Source organism: Idiotropiscis lumnitzeri, chromosome 6, assembly GCF_059441095.1.
Source record: "Idiotropiscis lumnitzeri isolate Australia: NSW breed Sydney's pygmy pipehorse chromosome 6, RoL_Ilum_1.0, whole genome shotgun sequence".
Classification (NCBI taxonomy): domain Eukaryota; kingdom Metazoa; phylum Chordata; class Actinopteri; order Syngnathiformes; family Syngnathidae; genus Idiotropiscis; species Idiotropiscis lumnitzeri.
This window is the reverse complement of record NC_142396.1, coordinates 16726262-16742948: the sequence shown is the minus strand read 5'-3', so window position 1 is coordinate 16742948 and position 16687 is coordinate 16726262. Positions and strand designations below refer to the sequence as shown.

Below are 16687 nucleotides of genomic sequence, written 5' to 3'. Positions count from 1 at the left end.
CCCCCTTAATTTGGGTAAGGGCAAGGGCAAGTTAATTTGGGACACAAATTTTTGGGTAGGTTTAAATGCAAGCACATGTGAAATTTAGAAGTGGCAAACAAAACAGCTGCACCAGAAAGTCTATCTGCATTATCTGTTGGTATCCGCAATGCCCAGAGGTAAACTTCACACAACTCTATGTTGCATTATTCTGGCTCAAGGTCAAAAGTCAAAGGGGTCCAGAAATTCATAAATTCAACCGAACACACTTAATATCACCATCTGGTTGTGTTTTTAGCAAACAACTGCATCTAATTTCAAGGCAGAAAGTGGCCTATGGCAGCAGCCTTTAGGATAATGTTATAACAATAGCTTTTAGTCCTGCAATGAATGAAATTATTATTATTATTTCAATTGGAAACTATTGATTGCAGCTGAAGCAAAAATGGATGAGGAAAACAGCACCGTCGCAGTGACTGATGGTGCTTGTAATTATATTTTCATTATCTTTACTTACAGTTGTGAGCAGTTCATACTTTCTGAGTATTACAAATGTACAAACCAAGGCAGAAAAAAAGTGATGCATTTCATACTTTCACACCAACAATTACAGTTAACGAACAGATTTGAGATTAGACCACAGAACATTTTAGCTGATGATCAAAACATTTTATGACTTATTCAATGCTTATGAGAATCCAGGTTCAAAATCCGAATATCTTCAATACTAATCTATTTAGTTGTCGTGTAAAAATATTCAGTATTTTTTAAAGTGTCGTTCCATTACATAAAGGCAAAAGCTAAGGGGCAATAAATTGGAAATACACCAGGTTTGTTTTTTTATGTAGTAGAGTGTGAGTGAACTAATGTAGAAGCAGAAGTGCCTCGTGACTAGACTTTAAAAAAAGCCCCGAAGAGGAGACACTTGAAAGAAGCGAGACAATGTTAAAGCAAGAGAGTACATACTGTCTCGGTGCAAGAGATCAGTTTGATTAACTTTTATCTCTTCGACACACAAACGTAATACTGTCTGCTCTCTGACTCATCCTTTACCTTTAGAAGAAACCCTGTTTCCTTCTTCACGAAGTCCATTTTGACTGCAATGATGCTTGATGTCTGATCACAAGTATTAGCTGTATAAAACAAATTTGATTCTTTGTTTACATAATCTCCTCTTTGGACTGTCACCTAAAAGTAAAGATAAATCAAACGTGTCAAAGGATTGACAAAAAAAAACAAAAAACCTTTGTTTATGTTAATGCACAGTTATCCATGCATCCATTATCTATACCGCTTCTCCTCACAAGGGCCGCGGGGGCGCTGGAGCCTATCCCAGCTGTCTTCCGGCAGAAGGGGGGGACACCCTAAACTGGTCGCCAGTCAATCTCAGGGCACACCAAGGGTCAATTTAGAGAGGTTCATTAACCCATGATGTAAGTCTTTGGAATGTGGGAGGAAACGGGAGCACCCGCAGGAAACCCACGCTGGCACGGGAGAGAACATGCAAACTCCACACAGGAAGGCCGGAGCCGGAATCGATCAAATGACCTCAGCACTGTGAAGCCAACGTGCTAACCAGTCGGCCACCATGCCGCACCAATATAATTATAAATGTAATCAATACATTGATATCCAGAAGAAGAACCTCAAAGTCTACAAAAAGACGAAACCTTGGGAGGAGGTTCACCTTTGAGCAGGATAACGATCAAAAATATACAACTTGGGTAACAAAAATGGCTTAGAGAGAAACAAGTGTAGGTTCTACGCTGGCCAAGTCATAGCTTGTAACTCAACCCAATAAAAACCTGTGGCGGGATTTGAAGATTGCCGTCCACTGGAGATCACCAAGAAACCTGACTCAGCTGGAGTGGTATTGCAAGGAAGAGTGGGTGAAACTGCCCAAACAACATTTTGCAAAGCTCATTGGTGGCTATCCAAAGCGATTGGAAGGGTGTGCGATTTCTTGACTATGACTTGATGCCTTGGTGTGAATACTTTTGCAACAATAAAATACAAACTAGTGCAATTTATCTATAGGAAAGAGCAGTGATGAAGAAAAACAGTGATGGATTAGTTTTTTTGTGCAATTTCCGTTCATGCAAACAGGTGAAACACACTTTTCCTTTGTCCTAAGCCGAGAAATTGAGAGTTGCTCATGAGTATCAATATTATTGCAACCCACTGTAAGCTGAAATGTTATGATTTTGAGGTCAACTTTGTGGTCATGCCATCAGACTTGACAAATGTTTTGGATCCTCAGGTGAGAATAGACTTTGAGCTGTCAACCTATTACCAGTGAGTTGGCTCTGATGATGGGGACAGAGGCCAGTTCAGCCTAGCACACCAATACGTATCAGTCTCAGGTGAGGCCAGGCATATTCACACAGTCCTGCTCCTCCACAAAAGCAGATGCTTTTTACTCTGCTCCCCTCCTTGCCCTAAGCGTCCATGCTTGCTGACCAAGTCCTGTGTAGTCTTTTGTCAATAACTATACTTCCAGGCCGCCGCTGCATTTTTGTACCGAAAATCAAAAATCATCAAATTGGTCAGCTGAGCCCTCAACGCAATCGACCAAACATTTTTGACAAGAAGAGTAGTAAAGGGAGAACCTGCTTGTCAGGCCAGAACGTTTGCAGCCAGCAATATTTTGAATTACTGGAACAAATTGAAGATTGTATGTTTGTCAATTGTGTCCATTGAAAATGTGGAAGACGCAGACAGAAGCTGCTTGCAGTACTATTGGAAATGGGCAACCTACTGGTCATGTTTGAAGGGCTATGGCATGTGGTCAACACTTACACTGTGGCGGCGAGTGAGCTTAATCATAAGTTGGATGCGACTTTTAGACATTTCACAAACTGGATACCAACGTGGAGCAGTTGACAGCTTGCCTGAAAGAATTGGTCGCAATTGAGAGCGCTAGAGCAAAGACTCAAATTACTAAAATTATTGTGATTCATGTCACTGGGCAGGACTCGGCGAGGTCGTTTACATGGCAACTGGATGTGTTTTGGCGTGACGGCTGGTGACCGAGGACACAGACTTACAAAAACAGTCACTTAATCAGACAACAGAAAACACAACTCACTTTCCTAGTGTTAGTCCATGTGAGCTGTGGAGATGTAACAGTCGCCGCCCGATGCGTCTGGACTGTAACATCTGACCCTGCGCGATACCCTTAAGTTTGACTTTTTCATCTAAGAAAATTGAGATTACATCTTTGGCAACCCATCAGGCTTCTCCGTTTTGTCTTACTCTGTTGGTCAATGCTTTTGAGCACTGTTGGATGACAGTTTGTAAATATTAAGTGAATTTCATTGCTCTGCACCTGTGCATGTGCAATAACAATAAATTTGATTCCACTGAGTGGGAGAAGTCCACATTCCACGCTTCCATTGCTGAAGCGGCCAACGCTGAATTGCAGTTGTAAAGTGGTGATGCCTGTCATGGCAATTATCCCTGAATCCTGGGTCGACAATGACTTTGCAGTCCAGCTGAAGGAGGATTCCTGTTGATCCTTTTTGGCCTCTGGGACTCAAAGCAGCTGATGGATACAGGCAGACCAAGGAGAATGCAAGTTTTTGGTCAGTAAGGCAAAACTGTATTTCTCCCTAGTGATGTATTCTAAGCATGTCTCACCAGGAGGATCAAGTGAAGCCCAAGGACAAATTGGCGAGACTATGTCTCTCAGCTGGACTGGACAGTCGGGACTTCACTGCTTAGACAACTGCCCAAGTGACTAGAGCAAAAGAAGATGGATGGATAATTAAAAGAAATGTTGGATCTCTGTCATAGCATATAATAATAATAAAGTGTTTTACGAGAGGGTGCGTTCATCGTGAAATTCTGCATTTCAACAAGAGGCATCAACAAGAGAAGGTCTACGTTCTTGAAATTGATAAGCACTAAATGAAAGCAGATTCTACGAGATGGGAAAGAGTGGAGGAATGAAGACAAGAGAGAAAGCACTTGACGCATTGAGTTCTGCAGGAATTTCTTGCAGCTTAATAGTGTTGGTGAAGAAAAGAAGCAAAGGTTGAAAAAGAAAAAAATAAATGGTTGTCAATCATCCGTATAAGTCCCAAAAACACAAGCAAAATTAAAAATAATAAACTAGGCTATAAGCAGAGTAGCGTACGTAAATAAATCATGCTGTTAACGATTCTTTATTATCAAGATACAAGATGATTTTTGTTGTTGTTGTGAAATTCTGCTTTGCAATTTTAATGAACCTGTGGAGGGGGGGGAATCTGCCATTTTTCACAGATGATGATGCAATCTTTTACATTCGTATGAATTTGTACCATACGGTATTCATTTTCAAAATTACATGCGTCCATGTTTTACATTCACACTGACTGACAAATAAATTGTACCAGATAAAAGCAAGATACAAAATAAAGATGCAATCCCTTTTTGTCATTGCAAACACGGAAACAAAATTCAATGAAGTGCAATTTAGCAGCTTTCATAAGCTAAGAGTTTTGCAGATCTCAAAGGTAATTGTAGACAAAAATAACTGCACACATCAAGAGATGAGTCTAAAAATTTAACCGTAGACAAAAATAATAAATGAATGAATAAATAAACTTAAACGCCACTAATCAATCATTGTTTTGTGAAGTTTGTGTCGAAGAGATAAAAGTTAATCAAACATTTCTTTTAATCTTGTTCTACATTTATTCCAGCAGATAGAATTTCCTAGCTTTTATTTGGCTCTGCCTTTTTTCCCTTCGGTCGTCTGGGAATAGACAGCAGATACTGCAAGTGCAGACATTGTGCTTTTGAGCTGCATGATACTGTCGTGTATGAGTTGGTGCAAAACTTGGATATTAACATCTCACAAACTTGGATATTAACATAACACAAACGAACTGGAGAGAAAACAAGACTATGTGATGGAGGCTAGGGGGTACAAAAGCAAGCTCGAGAGCAAGGCGGGGAACGAGGGGGGACAAAAGCTAGAGAGGGAGAGCGCGAGAGCGAGCGAGAGATACTTTGATGCTCCGTTAAATAAATTATTTCATAACTGAACAAATGAATGGCAAAACACAAGCACAAAAATACATGCCTCCCGGCTCTACCTATTGCATACTTAAGAATAATTAAGGAAATGACACTTTCTGATGTATTCAGCCTGAGAATGTTAAAAGAAAAAAAAAACTTTAAAAACACTATAATCAACTCTCCCAAGCCTACACTAAGAGCAAATTGTCATACATAGCTCTGCAGCCATTTGGAAGCATCTGTCATTTCTGAGCTATAAAGTCAACTCGCCCCATGCAGCCAGAGACAAATTATCTGAAGATCACAGACTGAGAGCGAGTCTTGTTTATTTTGCTACAAAATCATTCAGGTCATTTGAAGTGAACTGGAAAGAAGATGAGCGATTGACCAGCAAAGTGGTGGATCAAACGGAGGTTGAGAGGAATTGGCAATGGTCTTATACATCCTTGGGAATATAACGATGCACCACAGAGCAAGAATATGTTAGCTCAATTTTACAGCACTGGGAGAATAAAGCCGGATAGTTTGATTCTGATGTTGAACTATTACATTGCAGAGAAATATTATTGAATTTCTGTCAGCATAATGCAATCCTGGCAGCTGCCACCATTACAATTTTATTGCAGCTGCGAGTATGGTAAAGAGAGATATGGGTATTTACCAGAGCCAGACTGTTCAAGATTTGTGATTCAAAGATAGGAAGATAAAACATAACAATTAGATGAACCACCAATGATTTAGCCACATTGCGGAGGAAAAAAAATACAACGGCATAGTAAAGAAGTGGGGGGGGGGGATTGAGGCTACAAGACAGCCAGGAGTTACTAGAAATTTTTATTCCGATACAGTTATGGGTTAAAAAAATCCAAGTGCCACCATATTAATAAGTTGTTTTTTTTAAGCATCATATTTTTATAATCTCATCAAACTCCCCAAAATATTATGCTAATTAGCAGATCATGACGTTCATATCATGAAAATATCGTATCAATTTGGGATATTTGGATATTGTTACATCCCAGGCAAAGACAAGAACTGGGTGATGTGGTTGAAAAGTGTATCATGACAAAAGCATTTCATACCAGTCGATATCGATATCCGATCCGCTTATCCTCACAAGGGTCGTGGCTTTGCTGTAGCCTATCCCAGCTGTCATCTTTTCTTTTCCCTTTCTGAAGAAGCTCTCCAAAGAGCCTACTTTAGCAGTGAAATAATTTTTCCAGAATCTTTACTAAGCCTGGTACTGAACAAACATGCTTTCTCTTCCTAAAAATCAGTCTGGCAAAATTAAACTGAAATAGAAAAAGCATAACTATACATTCACAAAGACACATTTGGGCATTACTGTGCACAGAAGTGAACAAATAATCATCTTTGTGATGATCCTATAATCACATTAGAGATAGAAATCCCATTATTCTATTATAAATCAGTTCCCACCAGCCTTCCACTAGAACTACCACCGAGGATGACAGAAAAAATGACCTCTTATGGTGGTGGCCGTGTCATGAAATTCCGCTGTCGAACAAAAAAAAAAAAAAAAAATCAAAAGACGTCCGGCCATCAGTTGCATACTCGAGGGCCTCAAGCACTCTTGGGTCATGCAGTAGACAATGACACAAAATTTACCTGCAGGTCTACCACTGAATGACTCAAATAAATAAATAAAAAAAATGGACAAAAAATAATAATACAATGAAGGTTTATAAGTGGCCAAATCTAATTCTGGAGTGAAATCGAATCATGATGGATGTAGGACCTTAAACGTGCAGTTTATGTCGAAACCCTCCACTGTGACAAAGCAGTGGGATAGACATGACCAGTGATGACAATTGCTTGATTTCAGTAATTGCTGCGTAAGGTGGCACAACCAGTTATTAGGTTTAATGGGCAATTAGTGTTTTACAAAAGAACAAATGGCTTTGAACTTTTGTCCCCTTAATAAATAAAATCATCATTTAGAAAAAGCATTTAACACTGGTTATTTTAGTGAGATTATATAATAATAATAATAATTATAATAATAATCATTAAGTGTGATGACAATGCGTAAAAATAGTCATTTTAAATCAGGTGGTGAGCATATACTTTTTTTCACTGCACTGTATAAAGTATTATAAATAACTGGTTGTTGGGATGTGGTTGTTAGCAACCACTTGTTTCTTTTTTTCCTCAGTCGTTTAAAGGGCTCATCCAGCCAGAATGGCCCATTTTTCAATAACAAGCTCAATTTATGTATCCTTTTTTCTGGAAAAATAAATGATCTTGCATTTTCTATTTCATCAATTTGTTTTGGAGAAATCAATGCAAAACTAAGGCATTAAAAAGCAGCTCCTGGTAATGAGCATTAGGGCCACGCCCCCATCCCCTCCCTCCAGGTCTTGGTGAGAGTCATGGCAGGCTCCGATTACAATTTGTGCGTGCGTGTTTGTGTGTGGAGATGATCAAATGACCTCACATTTGATCTAAATAGAAAAAAAATCCCAAATATTGTGCAGGATGCTTTTATACACACAGGTAGAAGTAGGCAAGAATAGTAATGTGCATTTGAATTTCGATTCTCCACTTACACATGTTGAAGCGGACAAGAGCATGAATGCGCACACGAACCTCGACTTGTTATATTTCGGACATTTAGCTACGCTAAAGACGTTTCAACTCAAAGGAGGCAGACGGCAGCTGACAGCAGACAGCCAGCAGGCGGGAATTTTTTTATGTATTTTTAACCGTAGGCTAACGGCATGGCTAATAACAACAATTAGCTTCAGGCCGTTGAAACAAAAGGCGTTAGCATAACAACATTTGCGCCTTACTGTCCAGCCAGCTTACGTCTTCATGTCGTGGAGTTGCCTCCCAAGCAGTCGCGTCCTTTGTGTGACACCACTTGCAGCCGCCAGACTCAGTGTGAGAGTGAGTGTGCATCGATTTCAGATAAAGACCTCATCGAACTGTCTTGAACGGTGCATGTGCTTTTAGTCTGAGCCATTTCTGGATCACATCTGTCTCTCTGCCGGTGCATCTGCTCACTTCCAAATTTCCTCATTCTCATATAAATCAGCCACGGAGAGGTTAATCCTTTTGATATGTTGAGGTGGTCATAGGTAGGGATGTCCACAAGCATTTTGGTGCCAATTGATCACCATTTTTGGAAGTTGTAAGCAATGAAAGTACAATGATTTCCAACAGAGAGTTTAAAATCGGTCCCTTCAATGACTCACTGAAACATGGAAAGAGCGGAGGAGGGCGTGGCCATATTCCTCATTTAAAGTAGGTGTTTTTCAAGTCACTTATTTCCTAATTTCTACAAAATGAATGGATGAAAAAGAAAATTATAGCTAATTTCAATTTTCTGATCAGAAAATTGATAAACTGAGCTTGTTATAGTGAAAAATGGGCCATCTTGGCTGGCCAGATACTTTAAAATAAAATGCTCATGAAGTAAAACTAGTCAACTGATACCACACCACAAAAGAAGTAAATACAGAATATTGGACTTTATAACTCAATATTTTTTAGACCTACCCCTCTACAAAGCCTGGTGCTGAACAATTACAAACACACTTTCTCTTCCTCAAAACCAGGCCAACAAAAATTAAACTGAACTATAAAAAGCCGAACTATACATTCACAAAGACACATTTGGGCATTACTGGGCACAGAAGTGAACAAATAATCAGCTTTGTGATGATCCTATAATCACATTAGAGATAGAAATCCCATTACCACTATTATACATCAGCTCCCACCAGCCTCCCGCTAGAACTACCACAGAGGATGACAGAAAAATGACTAAGACCTTTCTTCTCCGCGAGCTTCAAAGAGCCTTGCCAAATGTATTCCCTCATATAACCCCTGCTGTACCATCATTGCGCTGTCACACATTCAGCACGTCATCCCTCTGCAGCAACTACCCTCGGTGGCCGCAGTCTAAAATAATATTTATTTGTGTGCCTATGAGAAGCAATGGCAGAAGAGGCACTCCCACAAAATGAAATTACAGAGAATGAAAATGATCCAAAATGTAGCCAACCCTAAATAATTCTTTAGAATATGTTCTATGTCGCCCCACTAGTCTAAATATGGTCTTCAGATTAATATTACGTTCATGGAATAAGAATTAAGCAGCAAATGCCACCCATTAATATCCATGTCAGAGGACGGCCATTTTGCCATATGCTGGTGACTTTAAATGACATCACAGTTGCTCAATCCTGGCTCAGCTTGTAAATGTTACATTACCAAAGTCAAAAAACAGGTGACATACATATGTTTTTCATTTTTTTGCTCCCATTTGTCCTGGTTTTTTTTTGTAGCATTTTTTAAGACTTTTGGGGCTTTGGGAAAAAAACATTTTCTATTGCATATCTATCAATTAATTATACATGTATTTTTGTTATTCATCAGCCGTTGCAGCTCGGTCTCTATCCCCCGTGAAAAACAGGCGTCAACTGTATATGATCGCAAACGATACATCAACACATCAAGGAAGATAAAATAGCAGCACCCACAGTCATAAAAACGGTATTCTTTATCCGCTGAAATGATTGACTAGATGAATCCCAGTGAACTTTCTTTGCCAGACAGACTCTAGTACATTATGATTGGCTGCTGCATCCAGGTCAGAAAGCAAGTCTGAACTTTTTATGATTTGGCCGTTATACTGCCAAGGCCATAATGAGAAGCACAATGAGCTCCAAATTAAATGAAAGAAAAAAAACAAAACGGTTTATAATTAAGCCAATTTAATTATGTCATCACTGTCTGGTGTTATAAAGTATAAAATGCTATATTTCTAATTTATTTATTTGGTTTGTTTGGGTTTTTTCTGAGGGGGGGGGGGGAGTCTTGTGACAACAAGTCTCGTGCCCTGGCATTTATCATGTGCTAAAAGAGGAACAATACTTTTTTATGCACTTCATCAATATAAAAGGTTTACATGATCAAGCAAAGTAAACAAAGCCGGGGCTAAAAGATGTGTAGCGAGCAACGCGTTTTTGGTGTAGAGCAAATTCTAACATGAATGGAGTTAGTGTCACATGGAGTGTTTGGACAATCACACATGAGAGCAACATTTTGAGAACAAGGCCAAGCACACGCAGATACAGTGTATTGTATGTCCAACTCACATTGCCTTGGTTGATGAAACCGTGTTCCTTTGCGATGCGGTCAGCCTCCTCTGGGCCTCCATTAATCTGGACAGCCCAAGCATTGGTGTAGACCTCTGCAGTATCAATCCAATTTAATTCTGCTGTCAGGACAAGGACTGTCCATAAGTGCGGCAGAGCCACCTGGGCATCCATGAAAAGTCGAACACAGGGCAGTGTATCTGTGGGTCTATCACTGCGTCACAGGCAAACTGGAGCTGCACTCCCTTGTGGCGCGAAAGTAGAACAGTGGCCTAGAGATGGCAGAACACAGAGCGAGATATGAAGACAAACGTTTTCTTAGCGGTGTCCCTTTTGGGTCAGAATTACCCACTCACACCAAGCTAAAAAAACTACACAGCACAGCCACAATATTAATGAGGCCATGGTCGGCAGTAAAGCTTAACATTACTTTTTACAACTATTTCAATAAATATGTAGAGCATAGTTAACACATGATGGTGATAAGAAAATGTAGATCTTTAATTATTTCAATTAACAAGAATAGGGTTAACAAGTTTGAGTAACTGGTATTTTTTTATTGCAGTACACATTTTACACAATTCAATTAGGATGTCCTGTAGTCCACGCTGTTTTGAATTTGAATAGGCTAAAATATTTTATACTTGTAATCATGAACACTTTATTGATCCCAGAGGAGAAATTTTAGTGTCTACGTACAGTACAGCCCCAGTAATATCCGATTAAATGTTTCACCTTGATTAAACACTTTAAGTGGCCATCAAGAAGCTTCTGTCATAATTCTTGCTGGATATGTGCCCGTTCTTGGCAGAATTCACTCGTTTACAGTGGACGTAAAAAGTCTACACGTCCATGTTCAAATTACAGGTTTTTGTGGAAAGAAAAAAAACAAGAGCGAGAGAAATTACTCACCCTATAAAGTGGTTCTGATTAACTCCAAATGAAGTTCAGGTGTTCGAGTAGGTTTTTCCTGACTTTTTTGGGCTTCTAGAAGCCTGCAGGTTTTGGGACAACGACAGGTATTTGGAACGCTTAATTCTGTCCACCTTGATGAAAGCCCCGGTTTCATCGGAGTAATTTATAATATTGAAATCTGCAGTTGTGAAAATAAAAAAAACACTTTTCCAACGTGTTCTCCTTCTTAAAAGTTTCTTGGCCATTCCTGTTATTTTTTACATTAATTAATTTAATGAGTGATGTAAAAATCCTAGGTATGATAACAAGAAATTACAACATCACCTGTACTTCCAGGGTGGCAAAAGATGGAGCCTCCTGAGATGCTACAACTACTTTTCAAACCTTGACTTGTCATGACCAAGCAAGAGCGACTGAGAAAACAGGCTTGTCCACTGAATGTATTAAGTGTCTGTCAAAAAGATAATGTTACAGGAGTTAAGTTGCTTCAAATGGAGACTGAACACAGTCTGACTTTTACAATTCAAAAGGTAAGTTGATTAAAAATAAACATGGGAGGAATTCAGACAAGGTTAATGTGATCATAGAGGGCCAGCTAATTACGTAATTGACCTTCCTGCTGCTCAGACTTGCTCTTTTCATTTTATTACTTTTTTTTAACGGTGAAAATGGAATAGCACTCTGTAGTCTAGAAAAACAGGCTCTGCAATGTTTTTCTTAATCACGCAAAGACAACACAACCAAACAATTCATACCTGTCAGAAAACTCCTTCCACAAACCCGATAATGGAGGTTTGGTTCAAAGTCTATTCCGTGTGAAGTGACTCCGATGCTATTTTATTGATTCCTATGCCACTTCTAAAGGAACAAACAGTCTTGCGATCTGATCCAGTCGCTTTCTCCACCCTTTGGACAAAAAAGATGAAACCTTTTGGGGTATATCCAGTGGAGCAATCCGTGACAAGATTTTGTCACTGTCAGTTCAGGTCAGTGGTAGTCAATCACTTTTAATAGGTGAATTTACTCTACCTTCTGCCATCAAATGGAAGAGCATTTTAATTGCACTGCCTGTGGAATAATTAAGTGTCTTGCACTTATAGATGAACATGGATATATTTGAAATTAATGAATGATAATTTTCTGACAAATTAAGAGAAATTGCACATTTCCCATGCAGGCACAACTGCATATTTTCTCTCCCGGCGCAAAAAGGGGCTTCACCAACACATGTTTTGCGAGAAAAAAAGTATAAATATAATTTAGGATATCAAATAAAATGCTGGAATGGTGTAACCAAGGTTACCCAAATTTCTGAGAGGGCTAAAGCGCCCCTTAGCCCCTGTGTAGCGCCATCCCCGCCGATATCTCTGATGATCTCTCAGGGCATGCGAGTGCGACAAAACTCATATTATCTGGGAATTACTGGGCTCAAGCTTGTGGCTTGGCCAAATTTAATAACATGCCAGAACAGACCTCGACAAAGTACAGCCCTTGAGCTAGATTGATCTCATCCAAAGTCTTTGATCGACCCTTGCGGTCTTCCATCCATCCATCCATCCATCATCTGTACCGCTTCTCCTCACTAGGGTCGCGGGGGGTGCTGGAGCCTATCCCAGCTATCTTCGGCCAGTAGCCGGGGGACACCCTGAACTGGTTGCCAGCCAATTGCAGGGCACACAGAGACGAACAACCATCCGCGCTCACACTCATACCTAGGGGCAATTTAGAGTGTTCAATCGGCCTGCCATGCATGTTTTTGGAATGTGGGAGGAAACCGGAGTACCCGGAGAAAACCCACGCAAGCACGGGGAGAACATGCAAACTCCACACAGGATGGCCGGAGCCGGGATCGAACCCACGCCCGATGCTGTCTCTCACTGTGAGGCCATCGTGCTAACCCGTCGGCCACCGTGCCGCCCCCTTGCGGTCTTCATGTAGTTAAAATAAAACACAAAATATGCATTGCAGCTAAAAAAAAGCATTGACTGTCTAATCAGCAATATTCAAAGTCAGTAAGCTAAGATGTCACTTAACAATCAAACATTGAACTGAAGCGAAAATAGAAAATTGCGGAATATTGCGTAGCCTGTCAAAATGCAGTAGTAATAAACTATCTGTTATGATAAAACTAATGATGTGCTATTTCTGTGAAACTCTGGGGGTTGTTGAAACCAAACTTGTAAAATACTGATCCGCTGCTAAAAAACAATTTAATTTAGTTCATCATGAGCACATTACATTTCCAAATCAAAGAATGTAATCCCTATCTGCAGATTTCAAACACAATGCTCACAGTGATATGTGAACACAGGATTTCAACATTTTAATCATTTCTGCTAAATGACCTGCAGGTCAGTTGTAGGTCAGTGGAATGGTGACTTATCCACTCACAAAATACAGAATTTGAATATGGCTCGGTTCCAAATTACAACATGCTTGACATGCACTTAAACACAAATTAAGAGCAGTGGTCGGAATATATATATGTTTTTTTGAAGCATTAATATTAAGAATATACTGTATATAAAACACTCGCCTGTGTGCCACCCCGGTGCAAAATTCATGACAGAATTAAAAAAAATATATGAAATTGTGAAAATGTTCAGAAGTGAATTTCTACACTTCGGCAGCTCTTAGAATGTGATGTGATCAAAATCTTTGGTGCAATTAACCTTACTGCTGGTGCAACCAAGAAAAAATGTTGGGCAACCGCTGCAGTAAGTTCGTCCAGAGCCCTGCGTGCGATAATCACTCAGAACAATCAAACGTAACACAGCACAAATTTCCTGATGTCTAGGCTGCAGTGTCTTTTCAAATGCCTAACTTGTTCTATTTACAGAATGTCCTGATCACTTGCGAGGAAATCGGGTATTGGTGACTTTCCTTACTATAATGAGAGAGAGGTTTCCCACATTGAGGAACTCCGTAACATTTCCCATCAACTCAACAACAAAACTTGACGTGGCTGCAGAAAAAATAAACAATGCCTTCGCCCATGTTACATTCTTCCAGTGAGCTCATTTTATAGTACCGTTTTTTTCCCCAAGTCGATTAAGAGTCATAAAAGAAATTGTGGTAAAAATGTGACTAGTTGGCTTAGGAGATGTAGGTAGGTAGCACAATGTAACCAGCACTCGAGTTCTATTTCAGGCTGCACCCAAACCAAATCAACACCCACAATGTGCTTTGGGCTGCCCTCTAAAAGAATGCACAGCAGAATGTTGCAGTGATGGTGCGGAAACTCAGCAGGTGAGCATCCATTCATAAGAGCGGATGGAGCTCAGGGTGACAAAAACAAAAATATTGCGTGTTGCTCAGTCAGGACACACAGTAGCAAAAGAGATTTTATCTGAGATGCACTGGAAATTGAGTGACAGTGCTGAGAGTGAATAACTCATCATCAGAACCAATTTTGCTCTTAGTGATTTAGACAGTGGGAACTCCAGATTGTTCTCTGCCACTTTCCTGTTTTGTGCCTGCTATAAATACTGAAGATTTCCAATGAAGTTATAGTTGACATTGATTCGTTTTGCTGAAACTTTTTGAAGAAGGAATCAACACAGGAAGAGTTGATGTCAAGGGTGAATCAATAATAATGTAAAAAACAACAACCTTACCTCTCCAAATACATATGGAGCAGCTGCATGAATATGTATGTTGCGTAATATACAGTGTGTTTTGTAAGTCAAATGGGATCATTAGATCTTTTTTTTGAAGCCATGATACTTAAGCATATCCCAGTGCTATTCACCTGCATAAATTACAGCGGAGGTATAATCTTGAATTCTCAGTGTTCATCTTGCTATGGTGACCTTGATACCAATATCAACATCCCCATCTCGAAAGGAGACAATGTAAGCCAAAGGCCATAAAATACAAGTTATTTTTTTTAATCTAGTTTTGTTTACCCCTTACTTTTAAAAAGACGTTTACCATCGTAAAGATTGATTCATTAATGGGGGGGGGGCAAATTGGTTATTCTGCAAATCAAGCCAACAGTGAATTTTACTGGCTATCGATCGCAGGTAATGCAATTGATGAGGCAGGTGGTTATATTAAGGCGTGGATAATTATGAGAGAAAATTAATGCACTGTCTGGCCGTAGCAGAGAAAGAAGGTTGTAATGGGCAAACAAAGCAATGGATCTGAAATTGGCGATATGAAGCATGCCATAGTTAAAAATATATACAGAAATAAACGAAAGAAAGAGTCTTACCTCCAACAAACTTCAGAAAGGACACGCCGCGGAGAGCGGGTCCATTGTGGTGCTCTCAAGTCCCTTAAAGAACGAGGTCCACCTGCACTGGATCACATCGCCTGGAAGCGACACTGGGAACGGATTCACCTGACTGGGCAGACTGGTGAGATGCTTGTCGGAAGCGCTGGCACGGATTTAAGGCGAAAATAGAAGTGCGCTTTCTGCTAACGCTTGGGTTGCTCCCACCCACTTTTCCATAGCGACCCACCCTGTGGGAAACACGTTTTACTCGTAGTTTCTACAAGAATAAAAATACACTTGTACCATGTCACGTCAAAATCCGAAGCCGTCATTCCTCTCCATCCCTTTCTCCCATCGGCGGGCACTGATCCTTTCTCTCGACACTTGCCCTTTAACTTATAATATCGGCGGCTCAAGACGTTATTCACCCATTTGGACGAGATCTAATGCTAGCTCGTCGTCCACAACCAACTTGCCATCCCCAACATGATTGTGTTTTGCCGGGTGATTTCAACCTTCGAAAGCAATTCCTTTTTCCATTAAACGCTGTTCTTCTGACATTACAGTCATGACTACTTGCTCATAAGACAAGAGTTCCACATACGCTAAGTGGACACGCAGGGACGAAACGTAAATGGAAGCTGCGGAGGTCAGCGCAAGATGCGAGCGCGTTGACGACCGGCTGAATGACAACCAACCAACCTGCTCCTTTGTCTAAGAAATGCGTCACGCGTCGAGAGTATCCAGCGCGTGCTTGTTACGTTTCACCGTAATTGTTGGGAGGGGCGGGGTTAGAGCCTGTTTTTATAGTCCGCGCTGCACGTTTTTGTCACGTTTATATATGCATTAATTAATTTAGCGAATTGTTGATTCATGTGCTTTCTATAATCATATATCATTGCATGAAACGAGGTAAAATAATTATTTTTTTAATCCCGGAAAAAAAAACTAAACATTTATTTGGAATTATGAAAAAAAAAGGCAGTGATACGGCTGTCGCTGACAGCGTGGTGGTAAAGTCGCCAGACTTGTGTGCGGGCAAGGTCGGATCGGTTCACACTTTGTGACGGTGTCTGTGTGCCCAGCGACTGGCTGGCGACCAGTTCAGGGTCTAGTCTGCCTTCCCCTCGTAATCAGTTGGGATAGGCACTCCATCCGTGACCATGTACAGAAAATGCATCTTGATGATGATATTTAAACACGCAGTCTGATACGGTATTAAGTGATTTTTTTTTTAAATGATCTTTTTTCTACTGTAAGGTGATAGCGTCATCGTGTGGATATATATTAAAATCACAGCTGAATTAAATCCCTCAATGTGGTAGAGGGCGCTCTAACAAAACAGTACCGGACTCGTGGCGCGAAGTGAAGCCGTCGACGGCCATTTTACGTTGCCGCTGTCTAAAAAGCCTTGTTTGAATGCACTGATTTCTACGCTGCG

At 40.2% G+C, this 16687-nt stretch overlaps 1 protein-coding gene across 1 annotated transcript in view; it reads right to left on the bottom strand.

Moving 5' to 3' along the window:
- Nucleotides 1–16001, bottom strand: part of furinb (furin (paired basic amino acid cleaving enzyme) b) — a 70842-nt gene extending 54841 nt beyond the window's left edge. The window contains exons 1-2 of the mRNA XM_088298825.1: nt 15244–16001; nt 10113–10384 (exon numbers count right to left, since the gene is read on the bottom strand). Coding sequence (XP_088154951.1) covers nt 10113–10286 — 174 coding nt within the window. The 5' untranslated portion in view covers nt 10287–10384; nt 15244–16001. The remainder of the gene's footprint in view (nt 1–10112; nt 10385–15243) is intronic.
- Nucleotides 16002–16687: the final 686 nt, after the last annotated feature.